This window comes from Ptychodera flava, chromosome 16 (genome assembly GCF_041260155.1).
Source record: "Ptychodera flava strain L36383 chromosome 16, AS_Pfla_20210202, whole genome shotgun sequence".
Taxonomy (NCBI): Eukaryota; Metazoa; Hemichordata; class Enteropneusta; family Ptychoderidae; genus Ptychodera; species Ptychodera flava.
The window spans coordinates 34,858,574-34,875,473 of record NC_091943.1 but is presented as its reverse complement, the minus strand read 5'-3'; the positions used below and the strand labels follow the sequence as shown (position 1 = coordinate 34,875,473).

The 16,900-nt window shown below is 35.9% G+C and overlaps 1 protein-coding gene and 1 non-coding gene across 3 annotated transcripts in view; both read left to right on the top strand.

The window, feature by feature from the left end:
* The first annotated feature begins 479 nt into the window (after positions 1-479).
* Trnar-acg (transfer RNA arginine (anticodon ACG)) lies at positions 480-552 on the top strand. Its single transcript has one exon. It is a non-coding gene; the product is annotated as a tRNA-Arg (tRNA).
* Positions 553-3,129: 2,577 nt separating this feature from the next.
* The window catches only part of LOC139114681 (double-stranded RNA-specific adenosine deaminase-like), a 54,357-nt gene continuing 40,586 nt past the window's right edge, over positions 3,130-16,900 (top strand). Inside the window, exons 1-3 of one of the 2 annotated variants that reach the window (XM_070676546.1) lie at positions 3,130-3,268; positions 4,111-4,171; positions 11,587-11,851. In XM_070676546.1, the coding sequence (XP_070532647.1) occupies positions 11,612-11,851 (240 nt within the window). In that variant the 5' untranslated portion in view covers positions 3,130-3,268; positions 4,111-4,171; positions 11,587-11,611. Of the gene's footprint in view, positions 3,269-4,110; positions 4,172-11,586; positions 11,852-12,948; positions 13,160-16,900 lie in introns of those variants that run through there. The other variant, XM_070676550.1, reaches the window with a different exon arrangement.

Below are 16,900 nucleotides of genomic sequence, written 5' to 3'. Positions count from 1 at the left end.
AGGGATTGATCTACGTGATCAAACCTACCCAGAGACAAATTTTCTAAGTTTCACCACGGTCCCTCCACAAAATGGGTTGATTTTGCCGTCGAACCCACCACCCAAGGCAGAGCATCGAGCTACTGTACTACAGCAAGTGAACGTCACTTGATAGGACTGCATTTACACAAATGGACGTGGTCGTCACCTCCGTGATGCGTACGATGACTGTGTCAGTCTGCAGCGTGCGGTTCCCCGGCGCTATGTAGTGATGTACGGCCTGTGATGGGCGCCGTCAACACACTGCATCGTACGCAAAGACACCTTCACGATTGCACCAATGATAAACATTTCCACCTTGAAAAACCGTAATAGATAATACTGTTAGCCTGCAAAATAAAGTTTTAAACGAAGTGATACAAAACAAATCCAACAGAAATACCAAGTTAGAATATTAGCTCAAGGAATAAAACAACAGTAATTTTCATCATTTGTCAGAAGGGCCTGTGGCGCAACGGATAACGCGTCTGACTACGGATCAGAAGATTCCAGGTTCGAATCCTGGCAGGCTCGGGCCTTCACTTTTTCTTGTCCCATATCGTCTTTCCCTTTGCTGATTATTTCCGGAATTTTGTTTCATTGACTTTCACTGATCAATATTGGTGACTCAATTCATATAACAATTTATATTACATAACGTTACGCTATTAAAGAAACCTGGGACTGGGTGCTCATCGTACATGTTGCGCGCCCAATCACGTGTGCCCTCCACTTTATACTGTGCATGCATTGTTTTGTCGTGGTTGTTAACTGAAGGGAAAACGGGTGATTTCGAAGGGGGGGGGGTTAAAAGTCGGCATCACTGGGGCTTTAACATTTCCAGCCAGTAACAAATTTTACCTCTTGGTTGTTTGTCGTCCTTAATTGCTATAATTTTTCTAATTACATGTAATAATAATATAATACGCATTAGATTAGCCTCGCTTAGTACGACAACAGCTGAATACAGTAGGCCTACATTTCAAAGCCTGGGGCAATGTCTTGTGACATATAAAACATCACGTGTATGCAAGCCGAATGCTTGCTGTATGTACGACCCTATGATTGCAACAGATAAACATTGCAATCACAGGGCCGGGTGGCAGATAGAGAAAGTGAGCGTCCGTGCAGTTCAGAAACAGCGATGCTGTAGGCCTATGTTCATACCCTTCTATGATATTGTTTCATAAATGTGCTTTGATGCATAGTCACTGAAACAATACGATCGTGATAAATTTAGTGGGCGATGTATTTGCTCCAAAGCGGAAACAGTAGGGCTAATGCAAATTTCTTCACCAAAAAAATTGCAAAAATGTGGCACGAAGGATTCGAAAGACTGCAACTGCATAGAGGTAGTTAAATACTGAAATGACACGATCCAATTACTTGGAGGTGGTCAGGAGGGGTGTCCCTCTCTTGATAATTAAATTTTGAATTTTACATATTAGGCCTAAGTGGGGTTATGTGGTGGCCATTTTGAGTGTTTTTATCAGAGTTTTCATGAAGACTCAAATATAATAGACAAAAAAAAAACAAACAAAAAAACACAGAAAAACCGATTTCCCATTATTACTTTGTAGGTAGAGACAAGTGAATATACCCAATCTGATTAAAATCCGATGTGAGAGGAGGACCGTAGAAAAAAAAAATACCGTAACACGATAGCGTAAAAGAGTGACCAATCTCTCTATCGGATTTTATTGGAATATCCAATACTGGAAGAATTTCTATTTTTTTCACTACTTAATGTAGAGAAATGCAAATTAATGCAAAGAAATCAAAATGCAGCTTCTGCATATGTATATGATACAGATGTGCTTGGGATTTCTAATATTTCGCAAGTTTATGTGAATACAATAGTTCATCAAAGTCAGGGTACGACTACCCATTTGAAATGCAGCTTCTATTTAGCAGGTCACGTACCATCACGTGTTTTGAAAGACAAAAACATATGCATGAATTAAGGATATTATTAAGACATATATAAGTAAGTCTATTCAATGGCAAATTCTTACACCCTTGTCCAACCCTCGTCACAATGCATTGAATGTGTTATGCATCAAGTTGTTAGAAATTGAAAAAATAAGTTCTAGAAATATTCAATATAGGGGTGGGTGCGGGAACCATTTTATGCAACTTATAGTTTTGTTGACAAGTCATGATAAGCCTTGGCACATCATGGCAAAGAACAACAATGGACACATCATGATATGCAGGCTATGTCAGGCTATGTATGTGGACAAGTTGAATTGAGTATTCAAGATATTTTCAGCATTGTGAGAACCTGTAGCCAGAAGCACAACAAATGAATAGGCCCCCAACTGCCCCAATTCTACTTCACGTTTCAAATGAAGCACTGGGTACACGTGAAACAAAAGTAAAGTGTCAGTTAAAATGTTTGTCAAATCAGGGTACTAGTGAAATGAAATGTAGGCCTAATGAATTCAAATGTTATGAAAATATTGTGATCAAAGAGAGCGCCGAAAATGAAAGATGTGTGGCCGATCCCCCCCCCCCCCCGCAAAGGACACGCCGACAATTTTGAGCAAAGACTGATCAAAGTAACTGCCTGTACAATATTTTTTATTTCGTATCCGCTGGAAATCTTTTTTTTGGTCTTTTTTCTGCCATTCTTGGCTGGATTTTTTAAAAAGGCAACCTCTCGGAATATCCCCCCGAAAATTCCCCCATTATATCAAATGGTCCACCCCTTAGATGTATGCATGTTAACCAAGCTTTGATGTTGCTAGTGCATTGTATGACGACCAGTTCACTGCGTTCTAGTTTATAGTTGCACAGAGAAATTCAATTTAAATGTATAAGCTTAACTGTGTTTAAAAATTGTCACTTTCATTTACAAAAAAAGATTATTTTACGTTGAATGGAAAGTTTTCCTGGTACTAGTAGTGGTAGAACAAAAAGTTAAATTTTAAAAGTTGATTTCTTATCCATGTTCGAGCGGTTCTCTGCATATGTATGATTAATTAATATAAAGACTCTCTCCCCCTCCGAAAGAATATATCAGGCTAGGATTCGTATTTGCACACAAATATATTCCGGGTGTACAAAGTCATTCGCGACTTTGCGTGTGTGACTGCGAGGTTAGGGCACTGAAAAGCTGGCTGCGTATCGTCTTATACCACGATGCTGAATCTATTACCAAGCTGCAAGTTGTTGTCCCCGGAAGTGCCCAGGCGTGCGTGCAGATCTCAACAAGATGGGATATAGCTCACAAGACACTGTAAAAAAGGTAAACCATTTTATTATTTTCTATATTGCTAGATTAGATAATGGCTTAGAGGAGGCAGAAAATCTCTAACGGATTCAGAATTATCTGTATTTTCATAGGATCAGTGTTTCTGCTGTTCGCACAAGTGAACATAAATACAGTGATACAGTCTACCTCCATGTTCAGTCAAACTACATTATGTAGCGCCGCTCATTCACGATAGTAATACGTTGATCATGCATGCAGTCGAAGGATGTCGATGTTCTCTATAAAATTACAGAATTAGGCAGTTGATTTACACAACCCTGCAGAAAACTGGCTGCCCCGAAATGAGTAAGCGGGCGCGGCGTGGGGATGTTCTGGTTCCAAACAGTAACTGACTGGGGAGATATTTCCGTCAGCGACTACGTATGTTTTGTGGAGGGACCGTGGTATGTGTCATACTTTGCAAAACCAGTGTGACACGCCATCCTTGTACAAACTGTCAGTGTTACACTTGCTTTACATAACCAAATCTAAAACAAAACTACAGTACACATTTTGTAAGAGTTGAATCTGACATGACACACGATTGTTATCTTTGGAAAAATCCGTTAGTCTGGCATGTCATTCGAGTACGTACAAGTCGATAACGGCATCCATATTAAAATAGATGGCCGGGGATTTCCGGAAGTTAGGATGGGCAGTGAGGGTTGGAATTTCCAAATTTGTCAACTATTTTCCGAGAAAAAGCTCGAAAACGAAAGAAATTTACGAGTCCAGAGTAGCGATCGACTTATCATGAAACTCGTCATGACATATTCCCCGGCCTCCAACAAGAAAGTCTGAAAGTTTCTCTCCTTTTTATGTGCATCCTCCTGTAGGTTCACAGGCAGTGTACTATTTGGACCTGGTGGGCACTGAAGTAATACTGTATTATATTCGGTAAGTCCAGTTTATAATTGCACTTATACTGATAGAATGTAAGGTCAGTCTATGGAGGACCGAACCCAGTACATGTTGATAATGTTGATGTATAAAAACTTGAAAGTTATGGGACGGTGTAAAGACAAATTGATGGTTTTGTATGCATGCCAATTTCCAGTAATCATGAATTAATATGAGGTTAAGTAGAGTTGATGTTATTGTTATTATAGTGTCAAAATAAGCTCATTTATTATGCCAAGGTTAATGGTTTGCTACAGCAATCACTAACTTATAAAACATGTATTTGTTTTAAATGACAAAAATAACAGTTATAATGGCTGTATTAAACCACTATCAAATGCATGGCTTTACCGGAATGTGCTGCTCTGAGGATGGACCTGGCAGTGTGCATGCATTGCACTCGCAATTGTGAAGAAGGATATAAAAGTTGTCAATTTATTTGACATTAGGAAATTACAGGTACTGCAGGTGTTATTAGCAGGTTTGACCTTGCACTCCAAGTACAAAACAACTAAAGTGTCTTTCTTGTCAGCTGCTGCGTCCCTGTTTATTTCGTAGAATTCTAGTGTTCACTGTTCAAAATATTGTGACAGCTAGGATTGAAAGGACAAAACAAAGAGCATTTATGCTCATGCAACATAGGACAAAATTATTATTATACATTGTCATGACTGAAAATTTAGTAATATGAATATATGCTTTCGATTCTTCCTGTATGTCATATTTGTTTCTCAATCTGTCTTGGGTAAGTGAAAGTGTGCAGTGGTTTGATACATTATTATTCCAATTCAAACACATTTTTACACTGTCGTTGACCTAGACTGAATAGGTGTGTATTCTCAAAAGTGTGGTCCCTGTTACAGATCACCACCAACACTGAGGATTTTCTTTGTAAGGCTTTTATAAGACTGAAACTGGTCTCCAGTGCTTTGCCTTAGTACCTGGCTTCTCATCTTCTGTCTGTAAAATTTCCAATTACGAATTAAAATCTTCACTGAGGTGATATTATATGGTGTCTTTCTTGCAAGCACTGTATTACAATAGAACACATTAGTGTAATCCTTTCACCACCATGGTTTGTCCCAAACCCATAGTGTATTCTATGGTAAAGTTGGACCTGTACACAGGGAACTGGGGTGAAAGGGTTAATGTAGCATATGTTCAAATGCTATCACAGCACACACAAAAAAATGATAATGAGACTCCACACACAGTACTAGAGATTTCCGATAATACATCATGATTTGTACCAACGTAGATTCCCCTGTGAAGTCTACCATGTCACCCATGTGAAGACAATTTCCTTGACAAGTTATAAAATTTCTGAAAACGTACTTTTAAGTACACCTTTTTTCTCAATTTCCATTTTAAAGGATTAAGGAAATTGTGCTTGATTGAGAGAGGAGATAGCGTTTTTGTAAATTTTCCACTGATTTGTCCTCAGCCATACAGAATAAAGTGATTGAAAGTAGGGAGACTAGTTGCATCTGTTTTATGAAACAAAGGATATTGATTTTTTCCAAATAGAAAAGACAAAAGAAATTTACATGCTAACTTTTTTCAGAGAATGACCTGTTCAGTTGGTCATAACTTGCTGTCCAAAACTGTGACATTTGTAGTACCTACAGAATGTGACTTTTATGGTTATTTAATGGTTTCTTTGACATTTATACTACAGTGTTTCAATGTACTGTTAATAAATATAATTAATCAATTATCTTGAGACTCCACATTATTGCTGTTATGCAGAACTGAAAAAGTTATAAGAAAACTGACGTTGTTGGTACAAATCAAACAGGATTGTGGGTAATTTATTGTACTGTGCCACAGTTCTCTTTATGATTATTGAGACAGAAGACATAATAATTTGCATGTTGTTAAGGCAACACCTGGCCTCCAAACAATTTATTGACTACGGTAATTTTTCATCATAATTTAATCAACTTTGATTTTTAGAGCCAAACTTGTTTGCAATTATGATCTTCATGGGCCAGCGATTAATGGAAACTCTTTGGAGTGAAATTTAGTCTGTCACAAGTCTCAAGGTGTTGTGGATGAAGATGTAGGAGTTGTGTGGGCCCTAGGATAGTGATGATGTGTGATGCATTTTGGAAGAATGCCAGTGTCCATTCATCTAGATTATGTGCATTAATTGTACGTGCTCAGACCAAACCTGCCGGTGGAGTCATAGTCAAATATGGCTATGGTTATTTGGGAAAAGCAGCAAAATACGGCCATGAAATGGAAATGTGTTAATGGAGTATGCATTGGGGAGGGGGGTGCATTGCTTTGTTTATAACACGACATCACATTGCTGTAACTATTGAACTACCAGGGTAGTGAAATTACCTGGCTGTTCCGTTTATTAGTAAGTCTCCAGCAGTGCTGAACAAATCACAGCCAATCAGGTTGTTTAATTTCTGGAAGTAAACAGAGCAGAGAAGAATATGATGATGCAAAGAATAATATGGTTTAAGATATTAGTGCAAAAATGCCAATTATTCAGTATGTGTGCGTTGAAACATTGATTGCAACACATTGTACCTCATTGGTTATTCTATTTTGTTACAATTCAATAACTTTTAATGAAAATGAAAGAAAAACCACCCAGTTTTGATGTGCCTGATAGTCCTGCCTCCTGTGACTCACTGGACTGTACACACTGGCAAGACACTGCTGCCAGTGCCAAATATCTCCATTTATGTTTCAATTTCACTTTATCATTTGCTGTTGCATATTTTTCAAATAGCATTTAGGTAATATTAGAGTAAAGCATGCAATCATAACTCTGCCAGCATGAAGACTGCTCAAAGAAAGATCAGATTTTGTAGAGAGTTTCTAATTCTATATACAGGATGGGATGATTTTCTGAAACTATTTTCCTTTCATGTGTATTATGCGTAGATCTTTGCAAATGTAATTTATCAACTAGTCTCGGATGTGTCATGAGATGGTAAGGTGGAAAGATGTAAGGTACATCATTAATTTTAGCAGGTTTATCATGGCTCATGATTTGTAGCATATCATTGAATTCTGTTCCTGTTTATGATAGTATTTACTGACGTGGCTCTTGCATTTTGTGTCACTGTATGATACTTTACATGCCTGTTTATATTTATATCTAATTTTAGTGTTACTGGCAATACTACCATGCTATATTTGTCAATGCGTTTATTTATTCATATTTAGACATTCAAGCAAAGATGTTGGTAGTATATACTTTACACATTTATTACGTAGCACAAAGTGTGATAACTGATATCAAGTTTATACAGGAAACAAGTAGTAAGTAGTAAATTGAGTTGTTTCCATGGTTACAAAATTTCAGTCTGGTGTCATTCATAAGTTGTAATTTTTTTCTGCATGTTGTATTGTAATAGGAAGTTTGGCTAGGGCCAGCCAGCATGTTATTGAACCATTTTGGTTGTATGTTACACAGGATGGCGTTGAATATCCAACAAACCATGATAACAAGAACTCTGTCAAATGATGTCAATTCAATCTTTGCAGCAATTTGTTTTCCCGTTATTAGCATGTTGTTCTATTGCATCAGTTATCAGAAGGGACAGTCAGCAATTTATGAATATTAGAAATAAATGAGGCAGTGCATTATGGCAGCAACAGTAACAGCAAGGCAGTAAAGCGTATAGTTTGAATATTTGATAAAGGTCACGGACAGGAATACTGGGATATGAATAGGCTTTTTCCTCCCACATTTCTATGGAAATTCCTCTTGTCTTCAAGTGCCAAGATGTACAAGAGCAAAGTCAACTTCATGTCATTGACCTTGCAGGAACACTTTGACCAGAACTGTCGCCTGGGAGTTGTAGATTGATAGATTTCAAGAAAAAATCTCAATAAAAAGGGATGAATTCAGTTTTGCACACTGCATGCATGTTTTTGATCAAAGACGTTAAGTTGAAAATGTTGCATAATGTCCTCTGTAAGAACTAGATGTCTTCAGAAACTTGAATTGTACTTTCATTAAGATGTGGGAATATTATGAATTTGAAAAAGTTGATATTAGAAACTTGTTTTACTTTAAATTCATTTGGTCATGTAATTTAGCCTTTTATATCTGGTAAGCCTGTATATTTTGGCTTGCATATGAAATTTATGACTAAACATTTTATTTCTATTTTTGGTGTTTTAGCAGGCCAGTTGTCATTGAAATGACCTTAGATACTTATATCATGCAAATCTAACGTCTTTGGCTCACAAACCGAACTACCAAACAATTCTATAATTTCCTGGTTGTCTGATGATTTCATGGTTATCAGGATTTGCTGTAAGTTATTCTTTAATTGCCCAAAATTTTTGCTAGAAATGGAACTATAATACAGACAAGTTGTGACATCATTTTATGATTTACAATACTTTAAATAGGTTTGATTTATCAGATCAAAATTATAATGTCAAATTTGTCAGTTCCGTGGCGACTTTAATATTCATCCATCATTTTGAATTATTTGTTTTCAGTTTTAGAGCTAATTTTGTTTGCATTGAGTGAAGTTTGTTTGTCTTACTCAGCTGTGGCTTCCAAAGTAAAGACTTACACATTCTCCTTCATTGCTTGTTCTAGCCAAGTAAGATTGATTTGCAACCACATATTCTGTATACTCATGGCATCTTCTAAACATATGACCTGACAACAGAATCTGCATTATTTTTTGGCATATTGGGTCAGATGTGAAATGTATAGGGCTATTCGCTGTCACTGCATATCAGGACAAAAGTGTCAAGGAACTACAGTCTTATAATGATAGAGGGCTGTTGTCCTGGCTGCAGGGTAATTATCTGTGGCAGTATGATCAAATACTTTCAGTGTGATGTGTAAATAGTATAATTTATGCAAAGTATCTTAATGAGTATAATTAATTCTGATTTTTATAACTAATTATCAATTAAGAATATTCATTTATCTGTGATTTCGGACTACCAACAGGAGATGACATTCAATTCCCAACTAGGTCATTACTTTCAGTGTGAAGTATAAATAGTATAATTTATGCAAAGTATCTTAATAAGTATAATTAATTCTGATTATGATAACTAATTATCAATTTAGAATATTCATTTATCTGTGATTTCGGACTACCAACAGGAGATGACATTCAATTCCCAACTAGGTCATTACTTTCAGTGTGAAGTATAAATAGTATAATTTATGCAAAGTATCTTAATAAGTATAATTAATTCTGATTATGATAACTAATTATCAATTTAGAATATTCATTTATCTGTGATTTCGGAGTACCAACAGGAGATGACATTCAATTTCCAACTAGGTCAAACTTGTGCCTGCCTACAGGAAATGTCCAGAGTAATGTGAAGAGGGCGTGAATAGCAACTCTTTAAATTGCAGTTTGTAATTTGTGTTCCAAAGATACATTTAGGTCAGCCTGACCATAGGCAGTGGTCAGGGTGCATTGTGTGACCTAGCTTGATTCATTGCACCATTAACAACTAATCTTTGCCCAGCTAAATGGTGTAGGAGTTCTAAAGAGAAAATGAATTCTCTGAGGTTGTTTGATGTGAATTGCAAATAGATGGTCAAGTAAATACAGTACAGTGTCATCATGAATGCTCAATTAAAGTGAATTGTGATTCGTGATTCGTCCAGATTTGTGGTCAAATCAATTTCATAACAGAGAGTTTGAAAAGCATTGATTTATAGATGACTCTGCAAATTTAAATTTCCATGATAAAGTGGATGAATTTGATGTTTCAACCACAGACCCTAGAGAAACATTTTCTCTACAGTCTATGTTTTAACTATAAAGTGGAAATAATTTCTGTGTGCTTCTTTCATGATTTTTGATACTTATACAAGAATTCTTTAAATTTGCTATGTTTTAAAACATTCAATGACATTTTATCATGCCTGTTCATAGAAATATTTAAGAAAATCAACAAGATTTTGTGTGCTAGTTTATAAACATGAAAAAATATCAAAGAAGGCAATTCTGAGGAGATTTTGCTGGAGATTAAGACTTGGATTATTTGACATTTGTGGACTTGAAAACACAAACTGTAGCAGAGGTAAGGCCATAGTGTTGGCACATTCCGTGTGTATTTACCAATTTTTGCAATATTTTATAGGTGGATCGCATTGAAATTTTTTGAAATGTTCATCCTTGATTTCTAACATTTTACCTGAATCCTGTAGTGCTTTTATCAGTAAGAAAAACACAATGATGTTGCAGTTTATAGAAATCTTGTAAATCTCCATAGAATATTTAGACCTCTATTTTAATCATTACGATGTACATCTACAATAGCTTTTGACTGTGTCGGTCATTCAAAGGTGATTTGAAATTATCCTTAAAGCGACGCTTAACATTTTCCGTTAACCTTTGAACTCAGCAATGTATTCTCAAGTAAGTAATTTGTATTTTTAAAGAGTGACAAGTACTGTGAAGTTAATGAGGCACTGTATTCATTGTGTACCTAAAGTCTATTACCATAGTAACCTGCTGTCACTATCTCCAGACTTAATTAAAAAAGAGGCAGTTAGCTGCATCAATCATTTCTTGTTCATCTGAATTTGTAATTTCCCATCTTGTGACAATGATGTTCCCGGTGTTTTCAGTCCTATTAAATTGATACAACAATAGTATTCAAATACTGTATTCATTAGAGTGAGACAGTTGAATGAACGTATTTCTATTATTCTGCAAATTGATTGATTAATAATACATTTTATGCAGCTCAGTACGCACGGTACGCATGTTTACTCGTGAACACAGTTTTTAACGGGATTATTCAACCTGGTCAATCAGGTTCATTGATCTTTCTTACAATGAAAAGCTGGCAAATGTGTTAAAAATACAAATTTTTAATGGTAATATAAGTACATAATGCTTCATTTTGTTAAATGGGGATTTAACATGACAGGGTAATGACTGTAAGCTTGGATACTTAAATTTGTCGATATTCTTGACATGTTCAATGGCTTGATGTTTGCTCTGTAGTGTACTGTGCATGTATTGACCCAGCCCCGATGAAGTGTATCAGTGTACCTGTACAGTTTTCATTATGGAAATGATAACACCATAATGTGTACAAGTATTGTGATGTTAAAAAAACTTACTGATGCCTTAATATGGATCAAGTGTTGTTGTTTGTCAATGTTCATTTTTTTTGGATTGACTATTACATATTTCGGAGGTGATATGCAAATATTTTGCCTTCCAAGATTTTATGTATTTTGATTCAGCATGCTGGCAGAGAATGCATACATTTATTTCAGAATTTGACTTTTTTCCATTGTGTAATTTTGCAGAAGAAACCAATCTGAAAACATTTTTCACAGTTTCTAACAGTGTATCATTTCCATATTAAACTACCCCCCCCCCCTTAATTTAATGGTCCATCTCTTAACTCAGCGTGCTCTCATCTGACACTTTCAGCATCAAAAAACCGCACTGAGCCAAAATGGCTGATGACATCTTGAGATACCTTCAACATCAAAACCACCATTGCTCTGCCCATGAATTAGCTCAAGCTCTTGGAGTAACCAAGCGACAGATGAATGCACTACTGCACCAGTTACAGAAAACAGGACAAGTAGAGCGAGTACAGGATTCACCAGCCACATGGAGAATACACCAGCCTTTATATAATGTTGTCAAGTCATCTCATCAAAGGAGAGTCTCACCAAGGCTGGCAATCAAGGTGAGATGGTGTTTCTCTTTTTTGAAAAACTCTGTCGTTTTTCCAATGCAGTTATGGTAAAAACATGAAAAATTTACAAGTTAAAATACCATACATTTGTTCTGACAATTACCCTTGTCAAAGGCATGGCCCAAGAACATGGCTGTCCCACCACTATATTTCAGTGCCCTCTAACTTTAATATTTCTGAACTTTTTGAGTCAGTACAGGTATTTTACACTGTTTTAAATTGCATTTTAGATGTCTCTTTTATGCCAGATTCTTATGTATCAACAGTTTACATCCAAACTGGTAGCCAAGTTTTCAAGTCATCAATATATTTGTCAGATTTATTGTAAAAGTCTTGTCACAAAACACATCACGGTGCCAGTGAGCCTTTAGGTAAACTATTAAGTAAGAGTACTCTTATGTACGGTACACATGCAGAGACAATGAAGGATGTGATTGAGTGTTGGAAGCCATTTAGCAGAAGCTGCTTCTTCCTGATTTCAAATCAAAATTACCTGATAACTCCCTTTGAGTGTATTCGAGAAGAGAGATATTATCAATCAGTAATTGTGAAAAGTTGGAAATATCCCTTGGTAGTGACACTAGTGCACAAGACATTTCATATTTGAGGATTGCATTGGATTTCTCTGCATCTATGGATGGATTTGATAGCATAAAACTCTGACCTTAAAGTTTCAGTGTAGCTTAGAAGTGGGATGTGCTATGTTAAAATGATTTAAAGACAATAAGAGATATACTTTATTTATATTTCTGTGTGCTACCCATGTAAATGGACCGGTAAAAGTAAATGTGAATTGTTGTACTACATAGATGTCGTATGTAGTTCACGCTGTAGAAGGCATTTATGAAGTGCATAGATAATGGTTTGAGCATCATATGATATCTAGGAAAATTGCTTGCAGCAAGATGGATAGGCCCACATTCACAGCCCATGATAAGGGCTGAAGTTTCCAATGAAAATTGCTAGAAAGCCCCTCTTGTCACATGACATTGACAGTGCCGGTGTGGCTTGGCAAGATTATGGTCAATCTCATTTGCATCATCATTTGCATATGGCTGCCAGGTCTTCCTTGGTTGATTAAATTCCCTATTTCCTGAAAGGCTGCAGAAAGATAGAGAGTCTTGAATGCTTATCAGTGGATGAGTGCAAGTCTCATGGCAAGGTTTTTACAGTGTGTACATCCTTGATTTGAAATGTGTTGCTGTCAGTGTAAGTGTACAGTATTGACACTCTGATAGCCGGCATAGTGTTTGATGTGGTGTGTTATTTTGACATATCAAAGAGCTGCTTGTGTTCAAGGTAAGGTGTTGTCCATTTTTCTAACATCTTAATTACTACAGTATCATGTTCATCACTTGTTACAAAGAGCTATGTGAAACTGAGATATTGCAACATATGCTACACTGCACTCATGAACGGTCTGGCACAGAATGGTAGTATTGGTACACTAATGAACACTTTCATGAATACTGCTAGCATCTAGACTATGCATTCTCTTCTCTCATCACAGAGTCCTATGGTTCTATTTCATTTTATGTATAGCGTATCGTTAATTATTTACAAGTTTAGAGGCATCCAGGTCATTTCATTATATTAAGGTCATGAAGTGAGTTCAATATTTACACAGATGCTATCTATCGCTACTCACATCCATTGCCATAAAACTTGAAAAAATATTGGTATAAAAATTGAAATTTTGATGCTGATGACAGCAAAAATATTTTTATGCATGTCAAGCTGAAGAATGGCTATTCTTTTTAGAAGTTAATAATATAAAATGAACTTTAATACCAAAATCAAAAGTGGTATCATTTTCTCTATGAAAACAATGTGATGGAAAAAGAAGAATGCAGGAAAAAAGTTGAAAAAGAGATGGAAACTTTGAACCAGTCTTGATGCCATGACTTACCGGTGGAATTTTTTAAAATCAAAAAAATATACAAACTTAAAACAGACTGACTCCAAGGTTCAGGTTTCTTGTTGAAAATATGATATGACCAATGTGCGTTGAAAGGAAAGTGGCTTGTATTAATGAAAGGGAAACTGTGTTGTCCATAGTATCTCTGATTTATCAGTAGGTACTGGTAGGTATCATCCCTATGCCACAGGATTTCATATAGTGTAGTTTTGGAATAACTTGTTATCACAAAGTGCAACATTTCCAGGAAATTATGCAACTATCTGACAGGCTAGTGTCATTTTCCTGGGTAAAACATGATTTGGAATGGGAAAGTGTGAAACATAGTAAATTCACTCGAAGTGCATTTACCCTTTTCTGCCAGGCCTGTGGGTCTGTCTTTGGCCATACTGTCAACTTGGCATGTGTTATTGACAAGAATGTAATGTTATGTGCTCAGTTTGGCACCAGCTACAACTGTTGATGATTTTTTAAAATTATTTTTGTCTTCAGTTTTAACCAGTTTCTTGTTCTACTCCCCAAAGCATGTGGAGATACAGAGTATTCAGCTCGTAAACTCAGCATGTGCTACATGTGTACTGGTAGACTGTATTGATAATGCTGACAAGTGAATTCTGGTCTGGGCTTGAATTCAAGTGTCAACAGTGACTTGCATTTTACAATTGAACACTCCGCGCGTTGACAAGATAAGATATTTCGACAGGCTGTGGAGAGTAGAAAAAGAAATTGCAATAGTGCAAAGATCATCAAAAATTAGAGCAAGTACTGGCCTTTTAAAATCCACCTTTAAACTACCATGAAAATATTTATTCATAATTTCCCAACAGAGTTATATATAATTTTATAAATGACAGCAGTTTCAAAGAGGAATAAGTATTAGGAAATTTTAGGTAATTTGTTTCTCTTATTCAAAAGTCACAGAATGACCCCTTGTTTTACTTCTAGATTGTTATAAAGAATAGTCAAAGTTTCATAGAGGATATTTTGAGCAAAAGTTCAAGCTTTTAGTTTCAAGGCACATACTACATGAATATGAAAATTGGGCTATTCCAATCCTACTTTCTGAATTAATGAAGTGACTATAGGCATTACATGAATATGGAAAATGGGACATTCCAATCCTACTTTCTGAATTAATGAAGTGACTATAGGCATTACATGAATATGGAAAATGGGACGTTCCAATGCTACTTTCTGAATTAATGAAGTGACAAGGCATGACCTTCTCACTTCTTGCTTTCATATCTCTTTTTATCACTTTTTTATGAAAAAATATCTGCTCCAACAGACAGAAGGTTGGTTAAAATGTAAGTATTGTAAGTATTTCCTTGAAATCCAATATCCAACTTTTAGAAAAGTTTTTTCTGCAAATAGTATAGCTGAAATGGCCTGATTGTGTTGAATTTAGGATGTATTTATGTTCAATTTATGGGATATTTCCTCATAATGCTGAACAATAACCTGATATGCAATGCGGCGCTGTCGGATATGAGTGAATATATTGCATGCCTTATGTATTATAAGTACTGGCCGTGTTAGACCATGGGCTACATTATCAAAGGTGAAATTTCCACCCTCGGGGAATTTCCCAGACAAGGCTATTCTGAAAGCTGGTCATATGTATGAGTAAAACGTAGTCTGCAACATTTAAAAGTTATTGGCTGAGTTGGAAAATGAAGCAGTTTATATATCAAAACTCCAGGCCATGACTGTTGATATAAGGGTTAACTTGATCTTGTAAAATACCCATTGTATTCATTATCTCTGATCACAGTCAAGGTGCATGTTATATGATTAGAAAGCTAATTGAATTAACAATAAAATTTGATACAGCTAATTTGAGTAATCACATCACAATGACACAATTTCAATTCAACTTGCAAAAAGAATAGTCTCAGTCCCCTTGATGAAATACCTTTTACTGATGGGAAAGTGTCTTAAACAGAATATTATATTCACATTATACAGATTTTTTGATTATTTTGCACTTTGTTTCTAGAATCTGTGGAAACTACAAATTGCACATGATATGAACATGTAACATTTGATTTAGCACTTGTGTACATTTCATGACTGTACAAGCCTGCAGCATCACTGGAAGTGAAAGTTCTGTTTGTAATTTCTTGTATAGAACATGTAATGTATTTCTGTGATATTCCATCAAAGACTTTAGTCTGTGTTATGTTTGACAAGCAGTTTGTATTTTGTTTCAGAACTTGCTTCAGTTAGTATTACAGTTAGGGTTTCTTTGACAGAATTACACAAAAAGGGTCCATAAAGGCTGGTTGCATTAGTTACACAATACACAAATAGACACTGCCAATGGAGGTTTCATATAAAACTAAATGCATTTTACTTAAAACAGCCAATACTGTCTAATGCTCCAATGCCAACAAGATAGCAAACTGACTCAGATGGTTTTACTGTGCATATGATGGGCTGTCAAAAGTCATTTAGGTTTCACCCATGCTGGCCCATGGACTAGCCATTGTCATATGGACAAACAATACTATATGTACACCAGGTCTTCTGGCCTGTTTGCATATTGTCAAAAGTTGACTAATTGCATTGTCAACAAACTTTATACAGAAAATAAAATTGTTATATTTGACTATGTTAAATCTATACAGCATCGCAAAATTTCAAGCATGTTTCTCTATAGCCCTTTTCCTGCCAGACAGTATCACTTCCTCATTTGCTAAGTCAGTAAAAAGCGGTATTGAGCCAAAACCAAATGTATTTTCACCTACCGGTACTTAGCTTGGTATGTAATACTATGTTATAGCAGCTTTCCTAGTTTCAGTAGTCTGTTAAAAGTCTTGTTCACAGTCTCTGTCTTCAGGGACCTTCAAATCCTCTTCATCTTTCTTAAAATGCACAATATTGGACATTCATATTTTGTTTCTGTCACTAGTTTTAACCAACTTGATCTGATGGTAAAATATGAACTTTGCAGGTAAAGGGTGATTAATAGCTCATGCAGTCATGCAGAGGAGTCTGTTTCAACGTCTGGTCACATGATACGTACTCCAAGTTCAAGTAAAATGTGGCTATGCATTGTTGATAGACATCAATGGTTCAAACTACACATATAGGATTTCCATTCAAAAAACCTTTTTTCT